Source organism: Penicillium expansum (genome assembly GCF_000769745.1).
Source record: "Penicillium expansum strain MD-8 chromosome Unknown contig12, whole genome shotgun sequence".
NCBI lineage: Eukaryota > Fungi > Ascomycota > Eurotiomycetes > Eurotiales > Aspergillaceae > Penicillium > Penicillium expansum.
In genome coordinates, this window is record NW_015971335.1 from 159,170 (window position 1) to 181,876 (window position 22,707).

A 22,707-nucleotide genomic window follows, 5' to 3' on the forward strand; every position below is an offset into this window, starting at 1 on the left:
TGTCTCTACTTTCCAGATCTCGCCTTTTTGGCCCATTTGCATGGCTCTTTTCACAATGCCCTCCATCACTACTTCGCTCGCTACTACATCTATGCCAAGTGTTCGCATACATATAATTGGTCTGGGGAGTATTGGCACGTTTGCTGCACATGCTGTATCTGAAATTCCGAACGGACCTTCTGTGACTCTCCTCTTACATCGGAGATCACTTCTGGAGACCTATCGCCAGAATGGAAATCAAATAAGATTCGAATCCACCGACGGAAAGCATCTTGTTTCACGCGGATATGACTTGGAAACATTCTACAACGACAAATGGCATCTTACAACACCCCAGATGAAGGATTCAGCAGTTGTTACAGATGAGATCCAGCATCTAATTGTTTGCGCTAAAGCAACGCAGACTGTATCTGCCCTGCGCCCACTGGTCCCCCGCCTAAGCCGTGCTTCCAATATTCTCTTCCTCCAAAATGGCGCCGGGATGATCGAGGAGGTCAACAAGTATCTATTCCCAGATCCTATGTTTAGACCAAACTATTTGATTGGCGTCATTTCCCACGGAGTCACGCTCAATTCTCCGTTCAACATCACCCACACCGGGTTTTCGGCGACTTCAATAGGGCCCGTCCCATCCAATGCCTCAGTCCTCAACAGAATACCAGATGCACAGCCTGACTACCTTTGCCAAACTTTACCCAACTCCCCAATCCTGAATTTGAAACCATATTCCTACTCTGGTATTCTCCAAATTCAACTCGAGAAACTGGCTGTCAATGCTTTCTGCAACCCAATTTGTGCCTTGAACAACGCTCAGAACAAATTCTTGTTTAGTGTACCGGAAATACGCCGGGCGATTTTAACTGAGATCTCGGAGGTTGTTCTCTCCCTACCAGAGTTGAAGGACGTACCAGGCTTGAAAGAAAGGTTCTCGGTGGAACGTCTAGAGCAGACGGTTCATGCAATCATTGAAAAGACGGCCAATGCCACTTGCTCCATGGTCTGGGATCTCAGATCAGGACGAGAGACTGAAATTAATTTTATCAACGGGAGCTGGAGTCGGATGGGTCGGACGCTTGGTGTTAGGACACCAGTCAATGATGAGCTTGTTGAAAAGGTTTTGGAGAGGTGGGGCTCAAGTAGAAGATGTGAACAATCCAACTAGATTTCAAAATTGAAGGGTTCTCCAATCTGACAGGGTGTTGCAAGAACAGACGCTATATCAAGTGATTGCCCTGTGCTACACTTCAGCTCTATTGGCCATTTTATAAAGCATGCATGATAACGACACCCGATGCTAGCGGATCGAGACGGGTAGGTAGTAGTCTGTGTTTAATTTGAACTGAGCAATTCATAGTTGAGCGCACGCCATGTGGCCGACTTGCCGACTTGCCGGCCAAATGAGGACAAAACCCGTCATTCGTAATTGCTTATTGATTTTGGATCTTTTCAAGGTTGTTTTTCTTATTAAAACCAAGTGGGAAATAAGGACAAAGAAATCCAATCGGCAAATGGTTTGAGCTCGGCTACACGATGGAATTGCGCCATTTGGAGCATTGGTGACACAATTAATCGCTACAGGATGAAATTCAATTAAACCTGAAGAAATCCCCACGAAATAGCCCATAAATACACGTAGTTCACACAAAATGATGTTATGCGCGGACTGTATCACGAAAACGCTAAGTTGCTAGTAGATGTCAGAAAAGGACAAGCGTCATTATCCGTGTATAAGATGGCCATGCAATTCTCTTGTGATACAGTAAATAATAAACACCCGACAATTGACCCAAACACAGCCATTACCCAAAGTCATGGCTTCCTTAAAACAAACTCTCCTAGCAGCACTAGCAACGACATCCTCACTAACCACAGACGGCCACTACCGTTCACGACCCGACCTTGCACCACCCCAACTAAACATCACCATCCCCGCCGCAAACACCAATGGCTCTGAATACGTCTTCATCGCCCCATATGCTTTCGGCGGGGCCCTTGAACGGCCCGGTCCGTACATCTACCGCAAGGACGGCGATTTAGTGTGGGCCGGTACAGGGTACTACGCCGGGTTTGTGGCTAATTTCCATACTACCACGTACAAAGGGAAATCCGTGCTTCAGGCATTCCAGGGTAGTATGGATGGTGCCCATGGGGAAGGCTTTGGTCAACATGTCTTGCTGGATCAGAGTTATCAACATGTTGTTACCTCAACTGCGGGAAACCATCGGGTTTCGTCAATTCACGAATTTAATGTTATCGGGGGAGAGACGGCTTTGATTGAGGTCTTTTATACGACTCCTGCGAATTTATCGGCTTATGGTGGAAATTCTTCGCAGCAGTGGTTGGGGAATGGGATTTTCCAAGGTTTGTTGGTTGTGAAGACTGGATGATGACTTTGTTCGCTAATTTGGTTATTCGATAGAGAATGATATTGCCACAGGAGAGTTGATATTTGAGTGGAATGCTTTGGAGCATGTGGATCCGTCAGGTAAGATTATTTGCCCTGACTCGATAAAGACTGCATCTAACCCCCAACTAGAAAGCCTGGTGACACTAGGTTCAACTGATGCCAATAGCGGATTGTCATCCGCCCAAGCATGGGATTACTTCCACATCAACAGCCTTGACAAAAACGAAGAAGGAGACTACCTACTCTCGTCCCGACACACGAGCACGATATTCAAGATCAACGGCACAGACGGCTCAATAATTTGGCGGCTCGGCGGCAAGTACCCCAGCTTTTCACAAACCGGAAACTGGACCTTTGGATTCCAACACCACGCCCGCTGGCAACCGCAGCTCAGCAAGCCCGGGACGGAGGTAATCTCATTCTTTGACAACTCCGGCGACGGCACTATCACATTCAACAATGTGTCCCGGGCTTTGGTTGTCCAGATCAACCACACAGATAGCACGGCGACAGTTCTCCGAAAGGCAACGGCACCGTATGATCTCCAGGCACAGTCACAGGGAAACACACAGCTACTTTCTAAAGACCGAATCTTCGTCAACTGGGGTTCTGAGGGTGCTTTCACGGAATTTGGTGCTGATAATGAGATTCTATACCATGCTTTTATCCAATCCGGGTCAGTCAGCTACCGTGGTTTCTTGTCGAATTGGACTGGTACACCGAAGGAAACTCCGGCACTGGCTGCGCTGAAAAAAGCTTCTCACCTGGTCGAGCTTTATGTATCTTGGAATGGGGATACTGAGACTTCGGCCTGGAGATTCTTTTATGTCAACGGGCAGACGAAGACGTTGGTTGGTCAAGTGGACAGGAAATCTTTTGAGACGACTTTTACTTGGAAGTCGAGTTTTGCACTTTCTTCTTCTGCTAGATTTGTTGCTGAGGCTGTTGGCCCGAATGGGGAGTCTCTTGCGCAGACCAGTTTGACTGCTACCACTGCCAAAATTTAAGTTGTTGCGTTAGAGCCAAGATTGGAGGACTCGAGCCAGGTTCAAGTTCATGCATTTGACTGCAACTATTGAGATTGCGTGGTTATTGAAAGTTATCTTAAGATAAAACGTTCATATATTGTTTTAGACATTAAATTATAGGACATCATAAAAGTACAAATTAAACATTAAACATTAGACTCCACCTTGTATCAGGTCCTCGAATAAGGCATACAGCTTCTTCAAATCATATCGCATATAGTAAAGACCGCTAGTGGTCATCATGCGTCGAATTCCTGTTTGGCGTCTGGCTGCTTTCGAGCCTTCCGCAGCTTATGACAGGCAATAGAGGCACGCACACAAAGAATGAGGTTGAAGAGGCTGAATGATAATCTTCTGTTAGATATTAAAGGGCAAAGAAAACGAGTGGTAATAAACTCACATCCCAAGAAGTATCATAGAACACCCCAAACACTCAGCCGCATACAATGGACCAACATTATGGGTACTGGAGTAAGAATAACCACCAAGGTTCCAATAGGCAAGCTCGTGCAAATCGAAACAGACTGTGATTAACTGGGCAATGAACGCAATGCAGTCGAATGCGACTATCACACCCGGGTGGACAGCGCAGTTGCAAAAGACGACGACGAGAAAGACGGTGGACCAAACGAATCCGTATGATGCCTAATCATGACAGGAATGTAGAGTCAGTAAGCCTTCTTTATGACACCTGATATATTCATTATAGTGAAGTTGTTTGAAACACACCGTGCCTAGGTTGATGCTAGACCATGCTTCTCCCAGCCCATCGCTCGAAACGACTCCTTCACGATGCTGAACCATGGCCCAGGCAAAGCAGATTATCGCTATCATGGTGCATAGTACTGCACCAAATCGCAGAGATAGAAGGGAAAGCCATTTCTTCTCTTTCCTCGGTACTGCTTCGATGCAGAAAGAAGCGGAGGCTTGGTGGTTCAAGGCCGTAGACATGGTTGTAAGTAGTATAAAGTATCAAATAGTATGATTGTAGAGAAAAAACACGAGACAGTATGGAAAATCCATGGTTTAATAGGAACTTATATAACTTGTATGCAAATACGAAACACAAAAATGGTTCATATGTCATGCTAATCATTACCTTTTATATGCTAACACAGCCCTCAGGATGCGGTGGCAACGCCAAGGGCCTATCCAAGTTGAACCCCACAAATTCCGATCGGACCAGTAGACTCGATGAACAAGTTGTGGAGTATTTATGCAGGGTCCAATCTACATTGGTGGCCCCTAAACTCAGCCTCTTACTTACCCATTTAGCTAATTCATGCGCCGTTTACACCGGTGCTTTGCTGTCAAAGGTGTTTATCTTGGCACAGCTTGGCGTTCTCCGATAGGAAGGGAGGGACATATCGCAGAGCCTTTGGATGAATGATCATTTTCTATAAATATATTAGCCTTTACATTTAGGCAGTTTTTGCCAGTGGTAGAAGCGTAGTCTCGATAGAAGGTGCAGTTCATTCGATATTTTATTGTTTCAACACTGGCGAATCCGCATGTACTACACCCATTTCTTTGCCACTCCCATCCTGACCCTGTCTTAGTGTTTACTCATATTTTTCTAGTAAGAGAGATTAAGATATTGAGAAAGGGATTATGTAGTAAACTCGTTTTTTAATCAAGGATATATGATAAGTGGCAAGTTAGAAGTCTATGACTTTGAACGTAGTATTTAAATTGCATAGCACTGTTGACTGTTGACTTATGACTATTGAGCTGGTTTTACTTTTCATTTCATCTTAAAACAAGTCAGAAGAGATGGAGATGATCTCTGGTATGATGACTGGTATGATGAAGAATTCTTGTGATTTGGTAATATTTCTCGCAGCCTTTCAGTATGTTTTCACTTCACTAGCTCATTCTCAAAATTCTATCAAAGTTTCGACAGCAGGCACCAAAATGGAAAGTGGGATGCCATTTTGCCGCTGTCCGTTGGTTGACCCATGTGAAAAGAGAGTGTTAACCAGAGAAACGAGGATCAAACACGAGGAGGGCTATGCTGATTACCTGAAACTTCTGAATGTTAAACATACATAGAAAATACTTCACCATCTGCATCACGGTAGAGCCCCGCGAAGGCAATAAATCTGTTCTTTGGTATCAATAGGGAGGTCATCTCCTTATGGGTTTGCTTTCAGGTGGGATCATTTCGTATCCTTCTCCAGTCTCCTCTTCCTACTCCATGCCAATGGCCCCAAGTCAGGTCTCACTATGACATGTCTTCTGTGCTGCCCAAGCGACAAATTATGATTGTAAGTAACTCATTTTTTAATAAGCATAATCGAGCCACACGGTCGGATTGAGCTGCGTTGGCCTCATATCAGCCTTTTGCTTTTCGTTTTTGCGACTGCATTTGGTAGGTTCTGTAGGGTTTTGGAGTCGGCATTTTGAGAATGAGGATGTGGAGCTGCCTAGGGGGATTGAAAATCAAGCGAAGAAAGACATAGGATTGTCAAGAACTCTCACTCTGTCTCGTCCCCAACATAGTGTGCTTCTTGAAGGAAGTCACAGTATAAAGTCTAGGACGAGCCGCAAGGCTTGTTGTTTGTGTATCGCCGAGAGTGACATTTGCCGTCTGCGGGCGTGGTGTTGTAGTCTTTGAGAAACTTTTGATATGCTTCCGGGTTTGGTCTTCACGACGCTTTGGAAATTAATCAAGAATTTCCAACCCCAAAAGTGAGAATGATAATTCCTGCTGCAGTCACTACAAACGCGATCCCGCGTTGTCCGGGCGCTGAGATCAAGGCAAGGAAAAAGGTCTCGGGACCCCTATAGCCCTTCTGTGACCTAAGAAAAACTTGAGAAGCACAACTCCGCCTTATGAGGCAATATGTCATGGTTTGCCAAATCCAAAGACAAGACTTGCGACATTCAATCATGTAGATTTGGCATTAGGGTGTTGCTGGTCAATTAATTAGCAGTTATACTAGTGAGTAGAGCGCGGAATAGCTTACGTCTCGAGAGCTAAGACAGTTTGCGAGAAACAGCTCAGATCCTGATTCGCGTGGTAGATCTTACGGGGCAATCGAGTCCCTTCCGTAAGTATATCGACCGCCCCGCTGTGGGCTGGCGGCTGCCACAGTGGCCCCACGAGCACCAGGGAGAAACCACCCGTGGATTGAGTAGTGGGTACATTCGAACTATGGCTCCATCGCTCTTTTGCGCATTGAATCAGCATTGTTAGACTGACAACGATAAAGGTAGTAGGGGCAGCCAAGTCCATCCCACTTGGGGTGACGATCAAGGGTTGGGAATGAGAGGAAGAGAGATTGGGAATACAGTAGAGCTGGAAGAAAACGAGCCTTTCCAACTGGGAAGTGAGTCTTTCTATGATTTAGGCAGGAACGATGTCACACTTCTATTTCCATGCTTTCCTCTTTCTCTTTTAGTGGTCTCATATATTTATCATCACCTAGGCAACATCTACCAATCGTCTATTATGTGACGAAGGTATATACAAAAATAGTCTAGTAAAGTTTCAAGGACTGTATTGTAAATCTGGGAAGAGACTTCGACAATAGTTAAAATATATTTCTCTCCGATTAGTGAAGGAATGTACGCTGGACGTTGTCCCATTATAGCGCGCGACATTTAGCTTGGGATTTTTCCTGACATTTCTTTTACCAAGGTATTGTCCACAGGTAGGCGATGGAAAGACTACATGGTCGACGCAGTTTGAGCTAAGTATTTCAACCCAGCAAAGTAAACAGAATCAAACTGGTAAGGCCTTTCAACTATTGGCCTTACCTGGGTGGGCTCTACATTATCCCATCACTCGCATAATTGGACTATTTTCTATATATATTTGAATAATTTCAGTTCGAGGGGACAGCAGGTCCACTTTACTTGAGACTACATCCTTTTGCATACTCTTTTCCAATATTTCAGCGATTTATTTCGTAGCGTATAATCATGTGCCATTGAATGTCTTGTGAGTCAAGCTTGTAGGAAAGAAAAAGCCGAAATCTATTCATGCAAACTGAATTCAAATCTTGGGATCATGTTTCCAGCCTGGCATATCAGCGAGATCTTTCGCCGGAGCACCGCGTATAGATTTGAGAGCATCACCCCCAGGTCTCCACATCCATGAATTGGCCAGGCTTGGTGGAAGAGAGCCTTCTATCAGCTCAACGACATGTTTGCCGATGTTGGGTAGAAGCTTGAAGCTATGACTGTAGTATGCGCTGTTAGAAAGCCGCTGACTGTATTAAAACCCAGATTTTGATTATTGACTTACCCACTGTCTCCTGTGGCCAGAATGAAGTTTTTCCACTTGGGGTGCTCGCATATCAGTAAGCTGGCGTCGGCAGTATCTGTGCACCAGCACATAGACCGATTAAAAAGCTCTTTATGCTTGAATTGTGGCAGGAATCTCGCAATTGCCTTTCGAATGGTTACCTCAGAAGCATCTGGGTAGGTATCTGTAGGATGTTTGGCGTGTGATCGAGGAACAGAGATGGGCTTTGGAGAGACCGCCCCGTAAGGTTGATGCAACTTGAAGCGAGAGAATCCGGGGAACTCGTCGCAGACTTTGATAACCCCGTGCCTGTAGATGAAGCCTTAATACGCAGCTCTGCATTCTTCGGCATTATATCAAGATGGGGTTGCTTACTCGTTGGGTTCGAAAAAGAAGCCGTATTCACCATCGTATACCACGGGTACGTTCTTGTATTTGGCGACCTCCTCGGGTGTGAGCTGGATATGAGCAAAGACCCACGCCTGTAAGAATTGATCATCAGCAAATTGGTTCATTTGAATAGGAATTTGTGAAAGGTGAGACAAAGGATATCCTGAACTTACTTTCGAAACACACTGATCATCCAAATCTACCAATGTTGAACTCCAAGCACCAGCAGCCAAGACAACCTTGTCGGCGTAATATCTAGTACCACCTACCGTCTCAACACCATTGCATGTGATTCCATCCGCAGTGAACAGAGGTCGCTTGAAAGTTCCAGATCTATACGATTTTGCGTCAGTAAAGTGAAAATCCTCAAACTTTCTAAAATTTGCCCAAGGATCATTGCATACTCGCCAAATCCAAAGTTGACACCTTGATCTTTTAGGAAATGTCCGATCGCATTAATGGCCTTGGCTGCAGCAAGCCAACCTCCATCGCCACAATACAAGCCTTTCCACCCCTGACCTCATACTTTTATTAGCCCATTCCCCCTCAAGTTTGTATATTGATACAATTCACCTTCACCTGCTCTCTTGTAAAAGCTGGTACCTTGTCAAGTATATCATCTTCGCTTTCTAACAACCAGTTCGTTTTCTCCAATCCAACATTCGCGTCGAGGATTGTTTGATACGTTTGCCGAAGATTCGCAATACCGTGTTCAGATGACGAGCAGTCAATCTGGCTGTGTTAGTATGCATTTGTTGCAACTTCAATAGCGATTCCGTCTTAACTCACCATGCCGACATTGTGAAAGAAGGGCTTGAATAATGGATCATTTTTCCACATGTCAAGAGCCTCGAGCGAAAGTTGCAGATCTGCCCTCTTGCGTAGCCGGATGCCCATGATTTTGTTAAGATCATTTCCTGCCGATTGAGCCGAAGGAATGGGATATACATCAAGCACTGTGATATTTGAGGGAGTATACCCAGATCGGATGAGGTGCAATGCTGTTGAGGAACCTATGGTACCACCTCCCCCGACCACTACGACTTTTGTTGTTGTACGCGAATGCACCATTTTTGGTGACTCAATCGGAAATGTGATGTAAATTGAAGAAGTTGAACCGGGCAAATTGACGGGGAAGCTCGCTAGATAAAGCTATTCGGACTTCATGGGACCGATATCTCATGCTTATAAATAATTCTGTTAAAACGAACGCGATTGGTGCTAAGTGGGGACGTATCGCCGAACAGGGGAACTGCAAAACACGCCATATACGTCGCGTGGACCTTCCATCGCCCCGGTGAAACTCCGACGTATGGGCTTAGGCTTGAAAAACGCGGGGAATTGACCCACCAAGTTGTGATAAAGAGATAGCCGTTTTTATTATCAAACGGTTATCATTTGGATACAACCATTGCCAACCACCTGAGAAGTTACTAGGATAACCAAAGATTACGCCCATAAATGCGCATGATTTCGCGTGGACCTTCGCGACCCCAATGGCACTTAGCTGAGCCCTACAGGGAGCAGGAAACATGCCCCTGCTAAGAATAAAGATATAAGCTCACAGCATATAAATAAGCGACCAGGTCCTGCAACCAATTCCAAGGGCAAGGAATTTTGATAGCTTCTTGAGAAAGGGAGGATGTGGTCTGATATTTAAAACAACGTAATGCCCCATATACTATCATCATTATGCTTTACACTTAGGCGACGTATCGTGAGTTTCAAAATGATCCTGAGCAATACTTGTCCAGATTTGTGTGGCCGATGGATAGTATGACTCGACATATTTGCTATTTCCAACTGTAGTATGTTGCGGCTAGTAGAAACGTAGTGTCTGAGCTTTCTTGATCTTTATAACAACAAGTAATATGGCATAAAGGGCATCCGCGTACCCTTGATTTTTGAATGTACTACCAAATCTTCTAGCATAGTGTGATAACTGCTACATATTGGCGTTGAATAGGTCTTAAAGGTTGAATATTTTGACCTGGTAACACGAGCCTTTGCATCTAGTAGTTTATATTGCTATCACTTCTTTCCGCTTTTACTATTTTCAATATTTGTGGGATTGCTCTATATTGTTAGCTTGAGTGAATATTGTCATTTGTGTTCTATTGTGGTCAGCCTTCAATTACAAAGATCCTTGCCTGTAAATGAGTCGCCTAGAGAAAAATAAATGACACTGGTTTTGGCAAGCACCTCTCGAGGGCTGACTTCCAAGGTTTTACTTACACCCTCTCACCAACAAATCAAAAAGGATGACACAAATGATAATTCTTTTCACCGATTTCAAAGATGACACAGCAGCATCTTTCATCAGAGTCTGTAGCTCGACGCCACTTTCATCGTGGTGGTGACCCTACTAGTCTAAACGATGATGGCCAAGACGAGACCAGACAAGGTAGGACAAATCAGAGAGTAAAAATGTCGACATGAAGACTAACCAGCCAGCTCTAGGACAACCCCTGACTTCACAGCTGAGGCCCGAGATACCTGTTACCAACATCAACATCCAGACCTTTGACCTGCGCCACTACAATCTCGACGGACCCGGCGAAACTCCAGGAGCTTACCATTCATTCTCGGCATCTTGTGGTAGGAGATCAAATCGCACCAGAGATGACACACATTCTCACCAATCCACTCGACAGCACAGTTCGGAGAACGAGTCATCTCAACAACCCTCACTCCCACCCCAAATACCTCGAACTCCAGCAATAAGACCACTGCGACAAACAATCCCAGGATGGCAACTCTCTGACCCCATTGCAATACCATCCAGACGACCTACTGACGGAAGTTCTTCTCAGCCTTCAGCGTTCCTCTCCTTCTCCGGAAGCTCCTGGGAAGACTATGTCTCAGATGATACAGTGGCCAATTACCGAGCCATCGGAGCTCAATATCAAGCATGGATAGCAGGCCCAACCCCAACATCATGTCCAATCCGACGATCAAGAGTCACCTGGGCAGACCTAGTCCACCCGCTCGAAGAAAACGGCTTCGAGGTGTATCTTGACGACTTTAGATCAACCCCCGAAGAAGTGGGCAACATCGCGTCCACTGGGCTCTCAACAGGGAATACTTGGCATTATGTTTACCTAAGGCAATATGGATACTGGGATGATGGTCGTCAAGAGGGCTACACTGTTTACCAGCACCGCACCGGCCTCGGCGCTATCTTCGTTGAGAACATTACCAGACAATTCGGGCCTTACTGGGCTCAAGTGACGCAGGCGCAGTACCAGCTTGATAACCACATCGATACCCTCCGGCATGTTTATTTTATTAACGTTCAGAACCTGCACACTTGGCCCTACGTGGAATTCCATCTATACCCTCGTCATGACTTGCACTGGTTCGAGGACTATGAGCCCCAGTGCTGGGAATATGGCACAAGAGAGTATCAGGAGCTCCTGGGTACGAAGCTGGGAAGGGGCGTTGCTCGTCTGGTTCTGGGAGCTTGGCCGAGGGGTACCCATCGCATTGAGAACATTTTTACGTGGACCTATGTCGGAAACTTACAGATGAGGTTTGATATTAAGCGAATTTGATTCACTATTTCGAGCTGCATGGAGCAAATAAGCATACTAATCCAACGTTGAGCCAACTACAGACAGAGGAGAAGCGCTAGGCCTGACCGACTGGTGGTTTTGACAGCACTTTGAGGTAGGGCGTATATTGGCCGTGACAGGGAATAGCGCCATCGTGTCCAATAAACTTCCATGGAAAAGTCTCTTGCACAAAGTATGCCTTTTTTACAGCCGTCACATACATGTCAAATCTTATATGATATGTAGTATAGTCAGATGTAGGAGATATCAGCTGACAACGGTGCCCAGCCCAGTAAAAAAGAGAGAACATGCGGATCTCAACCTCATACCAGCTCTATAGTACTACCGAATAAGTTATGAGACGTCACTATATCGTGACACCTAACAACTATCCTACATTTTCATATTTCCATCCAACATGGGAACAATAGGGCTTGATAGGAGCATCCATGGCAGCCAGAAGTTTCAAATGCGCTGCAACTCACGCTTCTGACCCAGCTTTATCGTGAAAACCAACTACTTGGGCAGTCTATATAAATGGCTCGGTGATATAGCACATGTCAATCTGACGAATAACAGCATGTATTCCGTCTATGTCAAACAAATGTACCTCGATCAATATTCAAAAAGCCAAAGGGATATATTTCAAAGCAAGAAGTATGCATCCATCACTCAGTGATCTGCCGACAGAAACATGACGATTTGATAGGCACATCCGCCCAAGCTAAATTAATCTTCAGTTGCGGCAACATAGCACGCGCCTCATATTTCCGGCCCAACTTGACCAAACACTCATGATACCCATGCGAGGCCCATACATTACCCGGATGCCTCAAAGCACGAGGCAAAGATGTGTCAACCCCAAGGTCCGCAGAATATACAGCCGCAGCCTCCTCAATGCGATTTTGTTCTAGCAGCAACGCTCCCAACGCGTGTCTAGTCGGCTGCATCCACCCCCACGGCTCATCATATGGCAACGCATCATCCCTCTTAACAGCATCCCGGAGATATGAAAACGCAGCATTGTATTCGCCACGGCGATACGCAATCTCGCCATCCAACATCGCCTCACCAACACGCAGGATGTCGACACAGCGGTTATTGAACATCGTCCGCGAATCCGGGACACGCTTCAGTGCCTGCAGAAACAGTTCCCGCTCTGCCTCTGCTTCCAAAACACGGCTGGTAGCAGCGAATGCGACCCCCTTTGCATAGTGCATCATCGCAGTGGTGACGCAGTACAGCTCTGCATCTTCCGGCAACTCTGCAGCAATGATATCCTCCCACCGACCGAAACGCACAAATCCATGCATTTGCATAGCGACAAAGCCCTCCAACCAATCCGCCATCGGCGGAGACTCAACACGTAGAAGAGGCTCCGTGATTATCCGCGCAAGCTCGGCCCCAGACTGAAGCGCGACCTTCGATCGACCGCCCAACATCGCAGCATACATCCTGAAATGATAATCATGTGCACGGTAGAGATTATAGAAATGGCCGAGGGGCTGGTTGGCGAGGAATTTCTCGTCCGCACGGATCGCAGAGGTATTAGCCGCGACTGCGCGTTTGTACTCGCCACACAAGACATCGATGTGGGAGGGCATGTGCTCCAGATGACCAGCATCGGGCACAAGGCCGCGGAGGTACTCCGCTACCGGCAGGGCGATTTCAGGCGTAGGGGACATTTCCATCAGATGGATGTAGAGATGCAAAATACCAGGATGATCGAGGGCTTCGTCTCGTTCCAAGACTCGATCTAGCGCTTCTTTCGTTTCGAATGTTTTTGCCCCTGGTGCGGCTTCGCCTGTTTTCACGTCCCACAGACCCCATGGAGTTAGGTTCATCAGCGCGTCGCAGTACAGCGCGGTCACGTCGAGGTCATCCGGGTAATCATTGTACACTGATGTCATTGCCTCGGCATAGTTCTTGTCCCATTTTGTGCAGTCTTCTATGGGCTGTTCTTGCGGGTATCGGTGCTGCAGTGCGTCAATAAGAGCATTCTCCAATGGTGTCACGGCGGGAGCGTGTTTCTTCGCCTCCAGGATCGCGTGATGGGCACGAGTCGTCGTAGCGGAAAGATCTTCTCCGTCAAAGAGCTGCCATGGCTTGTTATAGTTGGGTCCCAGGGCAAGGGCAATGCCCCAGTATCCCATGGCGCATGCCGGGTCAAATTCGACGACCTTTTCGAAACATCGGGCGGATTCTTCGTGATTGAAGGCGTAGGCCCAGATCAAGCCCCGACTGAACCAGAGTTGAGCAGTTTCGTTCGTTGTGCTCACATTGCGACGGTATTCACCTAGGTTATAGTAGTCCTCGGCGGGAGATGGCTGGTCCATTTTGTTGATGGTGGGTTGTGTATGTTGTGGTGGAGGAGGGGTATGGTTGCCCAACGCGGCCCTACCCCGGACTCACATCGAACCATTTTGATCACATTAGACACTGGGATAAGCGCTTATATTGAAACGAAGTATATACTAGGGGTTGTTTAAAAATAGTGACAGATCACATAGGTGCCTGGGGGAGTTTTATTTATCCCCGAGGCAGCAAGGCATAAAGGCAGCAAGGCATCAAAGGGCCCCACATGAGCAGATTTGAGGAACTCCACTTTTAATGTGCTCACTCATGCTCGATCACTCTCATGAGCACCTTGGGGGCTTATTAGAATCCTATTTAGATAGTCTGCCATGTCCATTTGTCCTTTTTTTTGTCTTTGCTCTTTCTTACATACAGTCAATATACTCACTTACATACGTATCAACCTTTTTTCATCTCATCTCATTTCAACTTTTTCGCTTTTATAGATCATCATGTGTGGAGAAACCAACCGCCCAACATTCGGAGGCACTATTGCGGTCCTATTCCCCAGAGGAACTCATCAGAGCTCAAACACTTCGGAGGCATCGTTGTCCTCATCACCAGCATCAGTATCCTCATTTGGATCATCATCATCGACTGCCTCAATGTCATCATACTCCCTTTTCTTCCGTGACACGGATGCAACATCCCCTAAAACGAGAGCAATCTTCCGAACAGAAGATGCAGAGACATATCACGTACTCAGAGGATGTCGAAATGTCGATGTGCGCATTGAGTGAGTTCATTCTGCCCCTGAATTATTTAAGTGCGGACAAAAGGCTTATACTTCATGTTAGGAAATATGGCGATCTCTCCACTACATCACAATCCACCTCACCACTCTATCAGTTCCGCTTGAACATGGAACAGGACAAGAGTTACAAAACGGCGAATCCGATGGAGATTGAGTTCGAGCTGCCCGAAAGGCTGGACCTGGGCGTCTCGGAGAAGGGAGTCATTGGCCGACAAGTGACGGTCAGAGAGCAGGGAGGTTCGATCCTGGGGATTGGAGTGGTGGGATACAACTGAAGTGACATGCTTCCACTATTTGCAAACATACTTCATAAACATAATTGGCATCATAAATCATCTTGCATGAATTGGAAATACTAGTTTTCTGCAGTAGAGTACCGGATCAAGGTTCATTACCAACCTCACAGCTTCAGCGGGTTCTCCACACCAGCAGTGTAGCGCTTCTCCGCTTCCGCCCAGTTAATGATCTTCCAAATTCCCTCGACATAACCAGCCTTGTTGTTCAAGTACTGCACCAAACGCAGATTAGCAGACAGACACACAAAAATGGCCAAAAGGGATCGGCATCAATTTACCTGGAGATAGTAGGCATGCTCCCACATATCCACACCAAAGATAGGCACATCAGGCGCATTGATAGGGTCCTGATCCTTAGTAGTCACAATCTCAAGTCGTCCCTTAGCACCACCCTTGCTCACCAGCCATCCCCAGCCACTCCCCTGAAGACCGAGCAGCTCGGCTCCAAAAGCCTTGACAAATGCCTCATGCGAACCCCAGCGGGAGATGATAGCTTCGCGCAGAGCGGGAGCGCCGCCAATGTCATTCCCGGGCGTGCCGGGGGGAGTCAAGTTCTTCCAGAACAGGGAGTGGTTGATGTGACCGCCGCCGTGGAAGCGGAGCTTTTGTTGCAATGAGATCAAGGTGGGGACGTCATTTGATGCTGTTGCAGAGGCTTGGGCAGAAAGTGCTGCGTTCAGGTTGGTGATGTATGTCTGATGGTGCTTCTGATGGTGCAGCTCCATTATCTGCTTGGAGATGATCGGCTCCAACGCCTGTTGACACCATGTTAGGGAGATTCTCGGGATTCATAATCGGACGAGGCTTACATCGTAGGCGTAGGGGAGAGGAGGTAGAGTGTGAGTTTGAGAAGCCATGGTGGAATTTTGGATGGAAGTGCGTGTCAAGCTGTCAAGTGAGATAGGAGTGGAAAGAAAGAGTAGAAGTGCGAACAAGAGATAAACCACCAAGGTCCCTCTGGATACCCCTCTTAAGTGACGTGATAGCATGGATATTGAGGCCACCAAGGTAGATATCCACAGGTGGAGGTCGGCAATTGGACTGAGTTGGATTGAGCACGTTTTTGAAGTTGCTCTAATCTGCTCACAGCGTGATTGCTTTGAAATCAATAAGCCGCGGTCTCCTTCCTTTCCAAAGTTGCCTATAATCTTTATGATATAACATATTTATTATACCTTCAAAGAGTTCTCGAAATCATACAAAGTAGTGTAATCTTCCAAGGTAATAATAATACATGCGTCATTTCACACAACTACAGTCTTCTTCTGTGGAGAGAGAAAGATGGGGAAAAATCCGGGGAACCCGATTTTCTATAACTTACTGTGGCCTTGAACAAACATTGAACATGAAGATCCTATCGGATGGAAGTAGAGTAAAAGTCAACACATATATTGCTAAGAATAGTATAAATTTGAAGATAAGAATAACAAAAACAAGACGTTCGAGGAAGATGTGGAACCATGAAGAGGAACCTTGGAGAAGGAAAAAACAGAGAGCTATCTCTGTTATAAAAGGTTCCAAAAATTAAAAGCAAGGAGATGAGAACAGAGCTTCTTTTGTTTAATGCTCCTGACGGGCGGACAATGGAGAGCCCAGAAAAGTACAGTCAGTATCCACAGAGGTCCGGGTAAGTCCAACCGATTGGTTCCCGAAGAAGCTCCTTTCTGAAGGTCCGCCAAACATGCTTCGTGCCAGCTGAACTAGAACCGAGGCCCTAGCCCAGTTTCAGACTTAACTGAGCCGCAGCAAAGTCCTAATCAGTGCCCTCAGGGTCCCTCTTCACTGGACAACAGTAGACATATGTAGCACATGAATCCGGAGCTGAAGTTCAAAAAATTGAAGGGTACTCAACAGGAACCACGATGTGCAATGTGGACCCGGAGTGGTATGGAGAAAGAAAGAAGAAGGAGAGAGAGAGAGAGAAATGGGCGGGGGAGGGGTATTTATACCTTTCCTGTGGCTTAAGGTAATGGGGAAACTAGGGTGGGTCACGATTTTTGACCCAAAAGGGAAGGCACCCACCTAGGCAGGTACCACCCGTGGACTTGGGTCGAGATATTCTATCTTCACTTCATGAAATCTACATGTGACCATCTGAACAAATATTGGCAAAATTCAGCGATTAACAGCGACTAATTGTATGCATAGGTTGCCTTAAATTGAAACAGCTTAGCCATTTCGATTAAGTGAAGCAGTGATTCCCACTACCCAAACATGATTAATTCTTAGGTCTCACCTATTCTGAACCTCCGAGCTGGTAACCTCTGCTTCCTGGCAGACAAGTTTTCGCTTTTTCATTAGCTTTTGGCTTTGCAACAGAGCTTCGTTTATTTCCATGTATATCGTACAAATAATGTCGAAGGCTTCCTATTCTCATGCCGAATGTGATCTGGTGTAGCACATCTTGGGCAGTATCTCAAAATCGTTCCGTATCGCGTCAACTATTGCCGAGCCTGCAGATCTATGGTCATCTGACTAGTGACTTGGAAATATTGTTCCACCAATCGTACACTTTTCCGAATCGGATATGCGAATTGATTTAGCCGATATGATTTTGATTGAGACTGGCATTGAGATCATAGTAAACTCGTGCGTTATTGCTTCCCCGCAAATGACCCTAGTGGGGATCAGCCTAGTATATATCACAACGTCCAGAAGACACTACCCACAACGCGTAGACGTTATTCTTTTTTTCTTTTCTTTTGAAAAGCTCATCGGCTACATTGACTACTAAGTGCTCCAGATATCTTCATTACTTCAATCCCTGCTAGTGCTCAGGCCATTCGAACGTCATGGGTGATATTGTCCTCTCGCAGAAAAAGCGCTATGCGCTGATCGGCACTGGTGGAAGATCTGCTATGTTCTACACGAGCATTGCAAAAGATTTCAATAAGACCAGCACTCTCGTTGCAATCTGCGATACCAATCAGACTCGACTCAACTATGCGAAAGCCAAGATCGAAGCCTTGGGCCATGAACCAGTCCCAACCTATCTCGCTGCCAATTTCGATCTCATGATCAAGGAGACCAAGCCAGATGAAGTGATTGTCACCACCATCGACCGTACTCACCACACCTACATTGTGCGTGCTTTGGAGCTTGGCTGCAATGTCATTACCGAAAAGCCAATGACCATCGATGTACCGCAATGCAACGAGATCCTTTCAGCTGTCGATCGTACCAACCAGAGGGTCAGGGTCACCTTCAACTACCGTTACGCGCCGCATAACACGAAAATCTTTGAAGTCATTCGATCTGGAGCGATCGGTACCGTTACAAGCATTCACTTCGAGTGGATGCTCAACACGTCCCACGGGGCAGACTACTTCCGACGTTGGCATCGCGATGCTCGGAACAGCGGCGGCCTTCTGGTTCATAAATCCACCCATCATTTCGATTTGATCAATTTCTGGCTGCAATCTCGACCAAAGACAGTGTACGCACAGGGAGATCTCAAGTTCTACGGAAAGAAGAACGCCGAGGAGCGGGGTGTGACCCAGTTCTACTCGAGGACTCATGGAAGCGAGGCAGCTAAGAATGATCCATTTGCACTGCATCTGGATGAAAACCCTCAGCTAAAGTCTCTCTACCTGGACGCCGAGCATGAAGATGGCTACTTCCGTGATCAGAGTGTCTTTGGCGATGGAATCAGCATTGAAGACACGATGAACGTGCTTGTTCGATACGAGAACAGCGCAGTCTTGACATACTCTCTTACTGCGTATGCCCCCTGGGAGGGCTTCCGCGTCAGCTTCAACGGAACAGGCGGCAGACTGGAGGCAGAGATTGTCGAGAGCAGCTATGTCAACTCTGGCGGGGAACAATCCCTGGAAGGCGCCGCTGAAAATATAACTCTCCTTTTGCGACCTTTGTTCCAAGAGCCGCGCAAGATTGAGATTGTGCAAGGCGCAGGTGGGCATGGGGGAGGTGATAATGTGCTGCTTCGTGATCTTTTCGGGGAAGCTGAGCCCGATGAGTATATGAGAGCTGCTAGTCACATTGATGGCGCGGCTTCTATTCTCACCGGTGTCGCTGCCAACCGTTCGATCCGTACTGGACAGGTGGTAAACGTCAAAGATATCCTGGACCTCCCTTGAACAATGTCCGATTTCTAGATTGTGAGTGGGCTTATTGTACTTTGGCTTTATAGAAACTCTTATTTTTGCTCCACACGTTTGAATTGAATTCTTTTCATGGACTAGCAATTAGTTTCAAGACAACCAACCTTGTAGAAAATTTTGACTTGGGCGCTTATTTATTTTACCACTGAGCTGAATACTAATGCTTGCACTTTGTTCTTATCGTGTGAGTTCGTTTGTTCTCTCATAATCTCACGTTAGCTCTGATTTCTCGTTCTGACAATATTGATACCCGGTACTTTATAACTCTCAAGTGCCAACTACGTCCTTTCAATGTCACATGCAAAGCATTGTTCGGACCTAGAAGCCTGGACAGTTTCGTGTAGAAATAATGGGGAAACTAGGTACTCTAGATGTGACGAAGCAACTTTCAACGGATAAACTGTTAAATGGGAAAATGTGAAAATGTGAAAATGGGAGTACATGGGAAGCTTTGCCCTAAGAATTTGGCCTGCCACCATCCACCAATCTACTGATTCATTTCCATAAAATAGTCTCGGATGAGAACCTTGGAATGCGGGGAAGTACCAAGGATGTTGATGTACCCCGGATTTCGGGTAAATAAGTAGCGACGGAGGTTAAGGTTGTCTGTGTAATGCTTCCCCGCAAGATCAGCCGCCAGAAACTTTCGAAACGAGCAGTGCTTGGCTATCATATTTGTTCATATTTGCTCTAGTTCATGTTTTTGCTGCCCTTGATAGGTGCAAAAACTGAATTAGACGCTGCAATTTGCAATTCTTATCAGGCCGTGCAACGGAACACAGACCGATCGATTCATCATGCCTTTTCCAACATTTGTTTTTTACACTAGGGTTGACGAACTATTGGGCTTGAAGGGAAAATAAAGATAAGAGACTTTACGTTCCTTTACGGAACGAACACAGGCAATTTGGACCTGGATTTTCCTTTTTTCACCCCTTGTTGAATTCACCGCCATGGCTGCCCAAGCGAACGATGAAATATCAACAGTGCAAGAGCCAGAGCAAGAGCAGCGCCATGAACGGGCTACACGTTCAAAGGCAGTTGAGTTCTTGACTAGCCATGCAACCGAGACTACATTCACCTACGAAGAGGAGAAAGCCGTTCTCCGTCGTATCGACAAGCGTATCCTCGTTCTTCTTCTATGGGCCTATTTCTTCCAACAGCTTGACAAAAGTTCCATGAGGTAATTATTATTTTGTCAATTACATTACTGTTTCCCTAATTCTCATGAAATTAATCTGGGGTTTGTTAGTTATGTCTCCATTTTCGGCCTACAAGAAGATGCTCATCTAGTCGGCCTACAATATTCCTGGCTTGGGTCTATTCTCTACCTTGCTCAATTGGTAATGCAACCTCTCGTGGCGTTAATTTTAGTGAAGCTCCCCACCGGAAAGGTCCTCGCCAGTGCCATTTTCCTCTGGGGATCAGCACTTACCATTATGGCCGCTTGCACTGATTTTCCCTCGCTTCTCGGAATGCGCTTCGTCCTTGGCTCGTTCGAGTCCTGCATTGCACCATGTTGTGTTGCTATGACACAGATGTGGTGGCGTCGAAGTGAACAAACTTTGCGCGTCAGCTACTGGAATGCAATGAATGGCCTGACCTCCATCATTGGTAGTCTTCTCACCTACGGTCTTGGACACATTCACAGCAATACTTTATATCGGTACCAGACAATCTTTATGTTCTGTGGTCTTTTGACAGTGGCTTACTCTCTGCTCGTTTTCTGGTTGATGCCTGATACCCCGATGGAAGCCAAGTACTTGAGTGAACGTGAGAGACTCATTGCCACAGAGAGACTGCGCGCCAACCAGATGGGTATTTCCAACCAAGAATGGCGATGGGATCATACTCGAGAGGTTCTTTTCGATCTCAAGACGTGGTGCTGGTTCTTCTCGATCATAACTATCTCGTAAGTATTCATCTATTTCCAATTCACACTTGAACAGATGGATGTTCGGACTAACGTCTGTAATAGTATTGCAAGCGGAGGTATCTCAAGCTTCGGTTCCCTGATTGTTAAGTCATTTGGATTTGACAGCTTTCAAACAATCTTATTCAATATCCCCTTCGGGGTCATTCAAATTGTGGCTATCTTACTCACAGGATGGCTAGCCACATGGACCCAACGCAAGGGTCTCGTTATAGCTGGAGCCAGCGTACTGCCAAGTGTCGGAGCCATCATGATGCTTACTGTCCCCCGACACAACAAGGGAGTTCTACTCTTCGGCTACTACTTGGTATACTCCCAATAACATGGTCATTATAAGATCCCCAACTAATGATCCTAGGTCTCCACAATGGCATCTATCACTCCACTGATATATGCTTGGCAAGCGCAAAATACCGCAGGTGACACTAAAAAGAAGTGTACCTCTGGTATAGTATTTATCGGCATGTGCGCTGGCAATGTCATTGGACCGCTTCTTTACTCTACCGAGGAGGCACCATTATATAGAACGGGTCTCATAGCCAACCTTGCTATGTTTGTCACTGTTGGGATCATCGCTGGGTATGCTCTCGCTACACCTGTGATTATGTTCTTTGGCTAACTTTTTTTGGTAGCCTGACTCCTTTCTACCTCATGTACCTGAATAAGAAGCACGAGAAGCGACGCGTGGAGCTCGGTAAAGTGGGCCCCGTGGCTGATATGTCCATGCTGGACAAGGATCAGCGAAAAGAAACTAAGGTATTGGAGCTGGAAGATATTCAAAAAGTCTCGGTGGAACAAGACAACGGTTTGCAGGACATGACCGACTTGAAGAATGAGGACTTCGTCTATGTTTACTAGCTCCAAAAGATCTTCAAGGAATATTGAATTTTCTGGACGAAATATTGCTTGCTCTACGATATCAATACATCTTGTTTCAGACGAATTTCACGTGTAGGGCTCCCCATAATGAACATGATTCCTTTATTATACGGCCTTAGGCTGCAAATTTGGCGCCTCAGGCATTCCACATTTATAGCTGGGCAGCTCGCTCTCCAGACTCCAGAGGAAATAAATCTCTCCCTCCCTCTTCTCCTTCAGTCGCTACAATTGAACAGCCCATATCAAATGAAAATTCAATCAAACCCCAGCCAACTTACCAGATACCGGGACACTATTTGGTTGTCCCTTTCTAGCTTTACTGTAGGCAGCAATTTTCCCGCAGTTTTCTTAGAGCCGTTAGCAATTAATTTACAGAAGTGGAGCGGAGATCCAGAATGTAGGGATTAGGAACGCTGCTGCCTCAGGGGGGCGCAGCTTACTACTGTACTATTTAGGAAATGTCGCTATTACCCCAACCCCTTCGACTAAACAAGCTTCTCAGAATCTACCACAGGTCGTATACCTACGGGGTAAGCTTTTGGAGGTAAGGAATTTCTCCCACATCCCAATTCTAGATTTAGATGCTTTTGTGAGCCAAACAATACAGGTCTTTACCTATCCATGCCTGGAGCTGACAAGATTCCTTCCTTAGGGAGTCAAGATATTGCTACAAGCTGCAGCATAGGAGTTTCAGCATGGCCGTTTCGTCACTACTACCCTCTCGATTTCGCAGTAGCG

At 46.2% G+C, this 22,707-nt stretch overlaps 10 protein-coding genes across 10 annotated transcripts; 6 read left to right on the forward strand and 4 right to left on the reverse strand.

The window, feature by feature from the left end:
• Positions 1-55: 55 nt before the first annotated feature.
• On the forward strand, positions 56-1,162 carry PEX2_005830 (ketopantoate reductase family protein; the record flags this gene model as incomplete). Its single annotated transcript, XM_016737860.1, has 1 exon — positions 56-1,162. One exon carries the CDS (start codon positions 56-58, stop codon positions 1,160-1,162), a length of 1,107 nt encoding a protein of 368 aa, XP_016597834.1.
• A 649-nt stretch (positions 1,163-1,811) lies between these two features.
• On the forward strand, positions 1,812-3,414 carry PEX2_005840 (arylsulfotransferase family protein; the record flags this gene model as incomplete). The annotated part of the gene is made up of 3 exons (XM_016737861.1): positions 1,812-2,361; positions 2,420-2,485; positions 2,537-3,414. The coding sequence occupies 3 exons, from the start codon at positions 1,812-1,814 to the stop codon at positions 3,412-3,414; spliced, it is 1,494 nt and encodes a 497-aa protein (XP_016597835.1).
• A 260-nt stretch (positions 3,415-3,674) lies between these two features.
• PEX2_005850 (uncharacterized protein) lies at positions 3,675-4,386 on the reverse strand (the record flags this gene model as incomplete). Its single annotated transcript, XM_016737862.1, has 3 exons — positions 3,675-3,774; positions 3,860-4,080; positions 4,165-4,386. The coding sequence occupies 3 exons, from the start codon at positions 4,384-4,386 to the stop codon at positions 3,675-3,677; spliced, it is 543 nt and encodes a 180-aa protein (XP_016597836.1).
• Positions 4,387-7,435: 3,049 nt separating this feature from the next.
• On the reverse strand, positions 7,436-9,148 carry PEX2_005860 (NAD(P)/FAD-dependent oxidoreductase; the record flags this gene model as incomplete). The annotated part of the gene is made up of 7 exons (XM_016737863.1): positions 7,436-7,634; positions 7,688-7,996; positions 8,063-8,169; positions 8,251-8,410; positions 8,482-8,591; positions 8,651-8,809; positions 8,867-9,148. The coding sequence occupies 7 exons, from the start codon at positions 9,146-9,148 to the stop codon at positions 7,436-7,438; spliced, it is 1,326 nt and encodes a 441-aa protein (XP_016597837.1).
• Positions 9,149-10,375: 1,227 nt separating this feature from the next.
• On the forward strand, positions 10,376-11,631 carry PEX2_005870 (uncharacterized protein; the record flags this gene model as incomplete). Its single annotated transcript, XM_016737864.1, has 2 exons — positions 10,376-10,481; positions 10,538-11,631. 2 exons carry the CDS (start codon positions 10,376-10,378, stop codon positions 11,629-11,631), a joined length of 1,200 nt encoding a protein of 399 aa, XP_016597838.1.
• A 668-nt stretch (positions 11,632-12,299) lies between these two features.
• Positions 12,300-13,967, reverse strand: PEX2_005880 (TPR domain protein; the record flags this gene model as incomplete). The annotated part of the gene is made up of 1 exon (XM_016737865.1): positions 12,300-13,967. The coding sequence occupies one exon, from the start codon at positions 13,965-13,967 to the stop codon at positions 12,300-12,302; it is 1,668 nt and encodes a 555-aa protein (XP_016597839.1).
• A 624-nt stretch (positions 13,968-14,591) lies between these two features.
• On the forward strand, positions 14,592-15,015 carry PEX2_005890 (uncharacterized protein; the record flags this gene model as incomplete). Its single annotated transcript, XM_016737866.1, has 2 exons — positions 14,592-14,722; positions 14,784-15,015. The coding sequence occupies 2 exons, from the start codon at positions 14,592-14,594 to the stop codon at positions 15,013-15,015; spliced, it is 363 nt and encodes a 120-aa protein (XP_016597840.1).
• Positions 15,016-15,140: 125 nt separating this feature from the next.
• On the reverse strand, positions 15,141-15,893 carry PEX2_005900 (superoxide dismutase; the record flags this gene model as incomplete). Its single annotated transcript, XM_016737867.1, has 3 exons — positions 15,141-15,248; positions 15,315-15,791; positions 15,846-15,893. 3 exons carry the CDS (start codon positions 15,891-15,893, stop codon positions 15,141-15,143), a joined length of 633 nt encoding a protein of 210 aa, XP_016597841.1.
• Positions 15,894-17,828: 1,935 nt separating this feature from the next.
• Positions 17,829-19,133, forward strand: PEX2_005910 (Gfo/Idh/MocA family protein; the record flags this gene model as incomplete). Its single annotated transcript, XM_016737868.1, has 1 exon — positions 17,829-19,133. One exon carries the CDS (start codon positions 17,829-17,831, stop codon positions 19,131-19,133), a length of 1,305 nt encoding a protein of 434 aa, XP_016597842.1.
• A 977-nt stretch (positions 19,134-20,110) lies between these two features.
• On the forward strand, positions 20,111-21,948 carry PEX2_005920 (uncharacterized protein; the record flags this gene model as incomplete). The annotated part of the gene is made up of 5 exons (XM_016737869.1): positions 20,111-20,340; positions 20,410-21,069; positions 21,136-21,397; positions 21,449-21,669; positions 21,723-21,948. 5 exons carry the CDS (start codon positions 20,111-20,113, stop codon positions 21,946-21,948), a joined length of 1,599 nt encoding a protein of 532 aa, XP_016597843.1.
• Between the last annotated feature and the right edge of the window lie 759 nt (positions 21,949-22,707).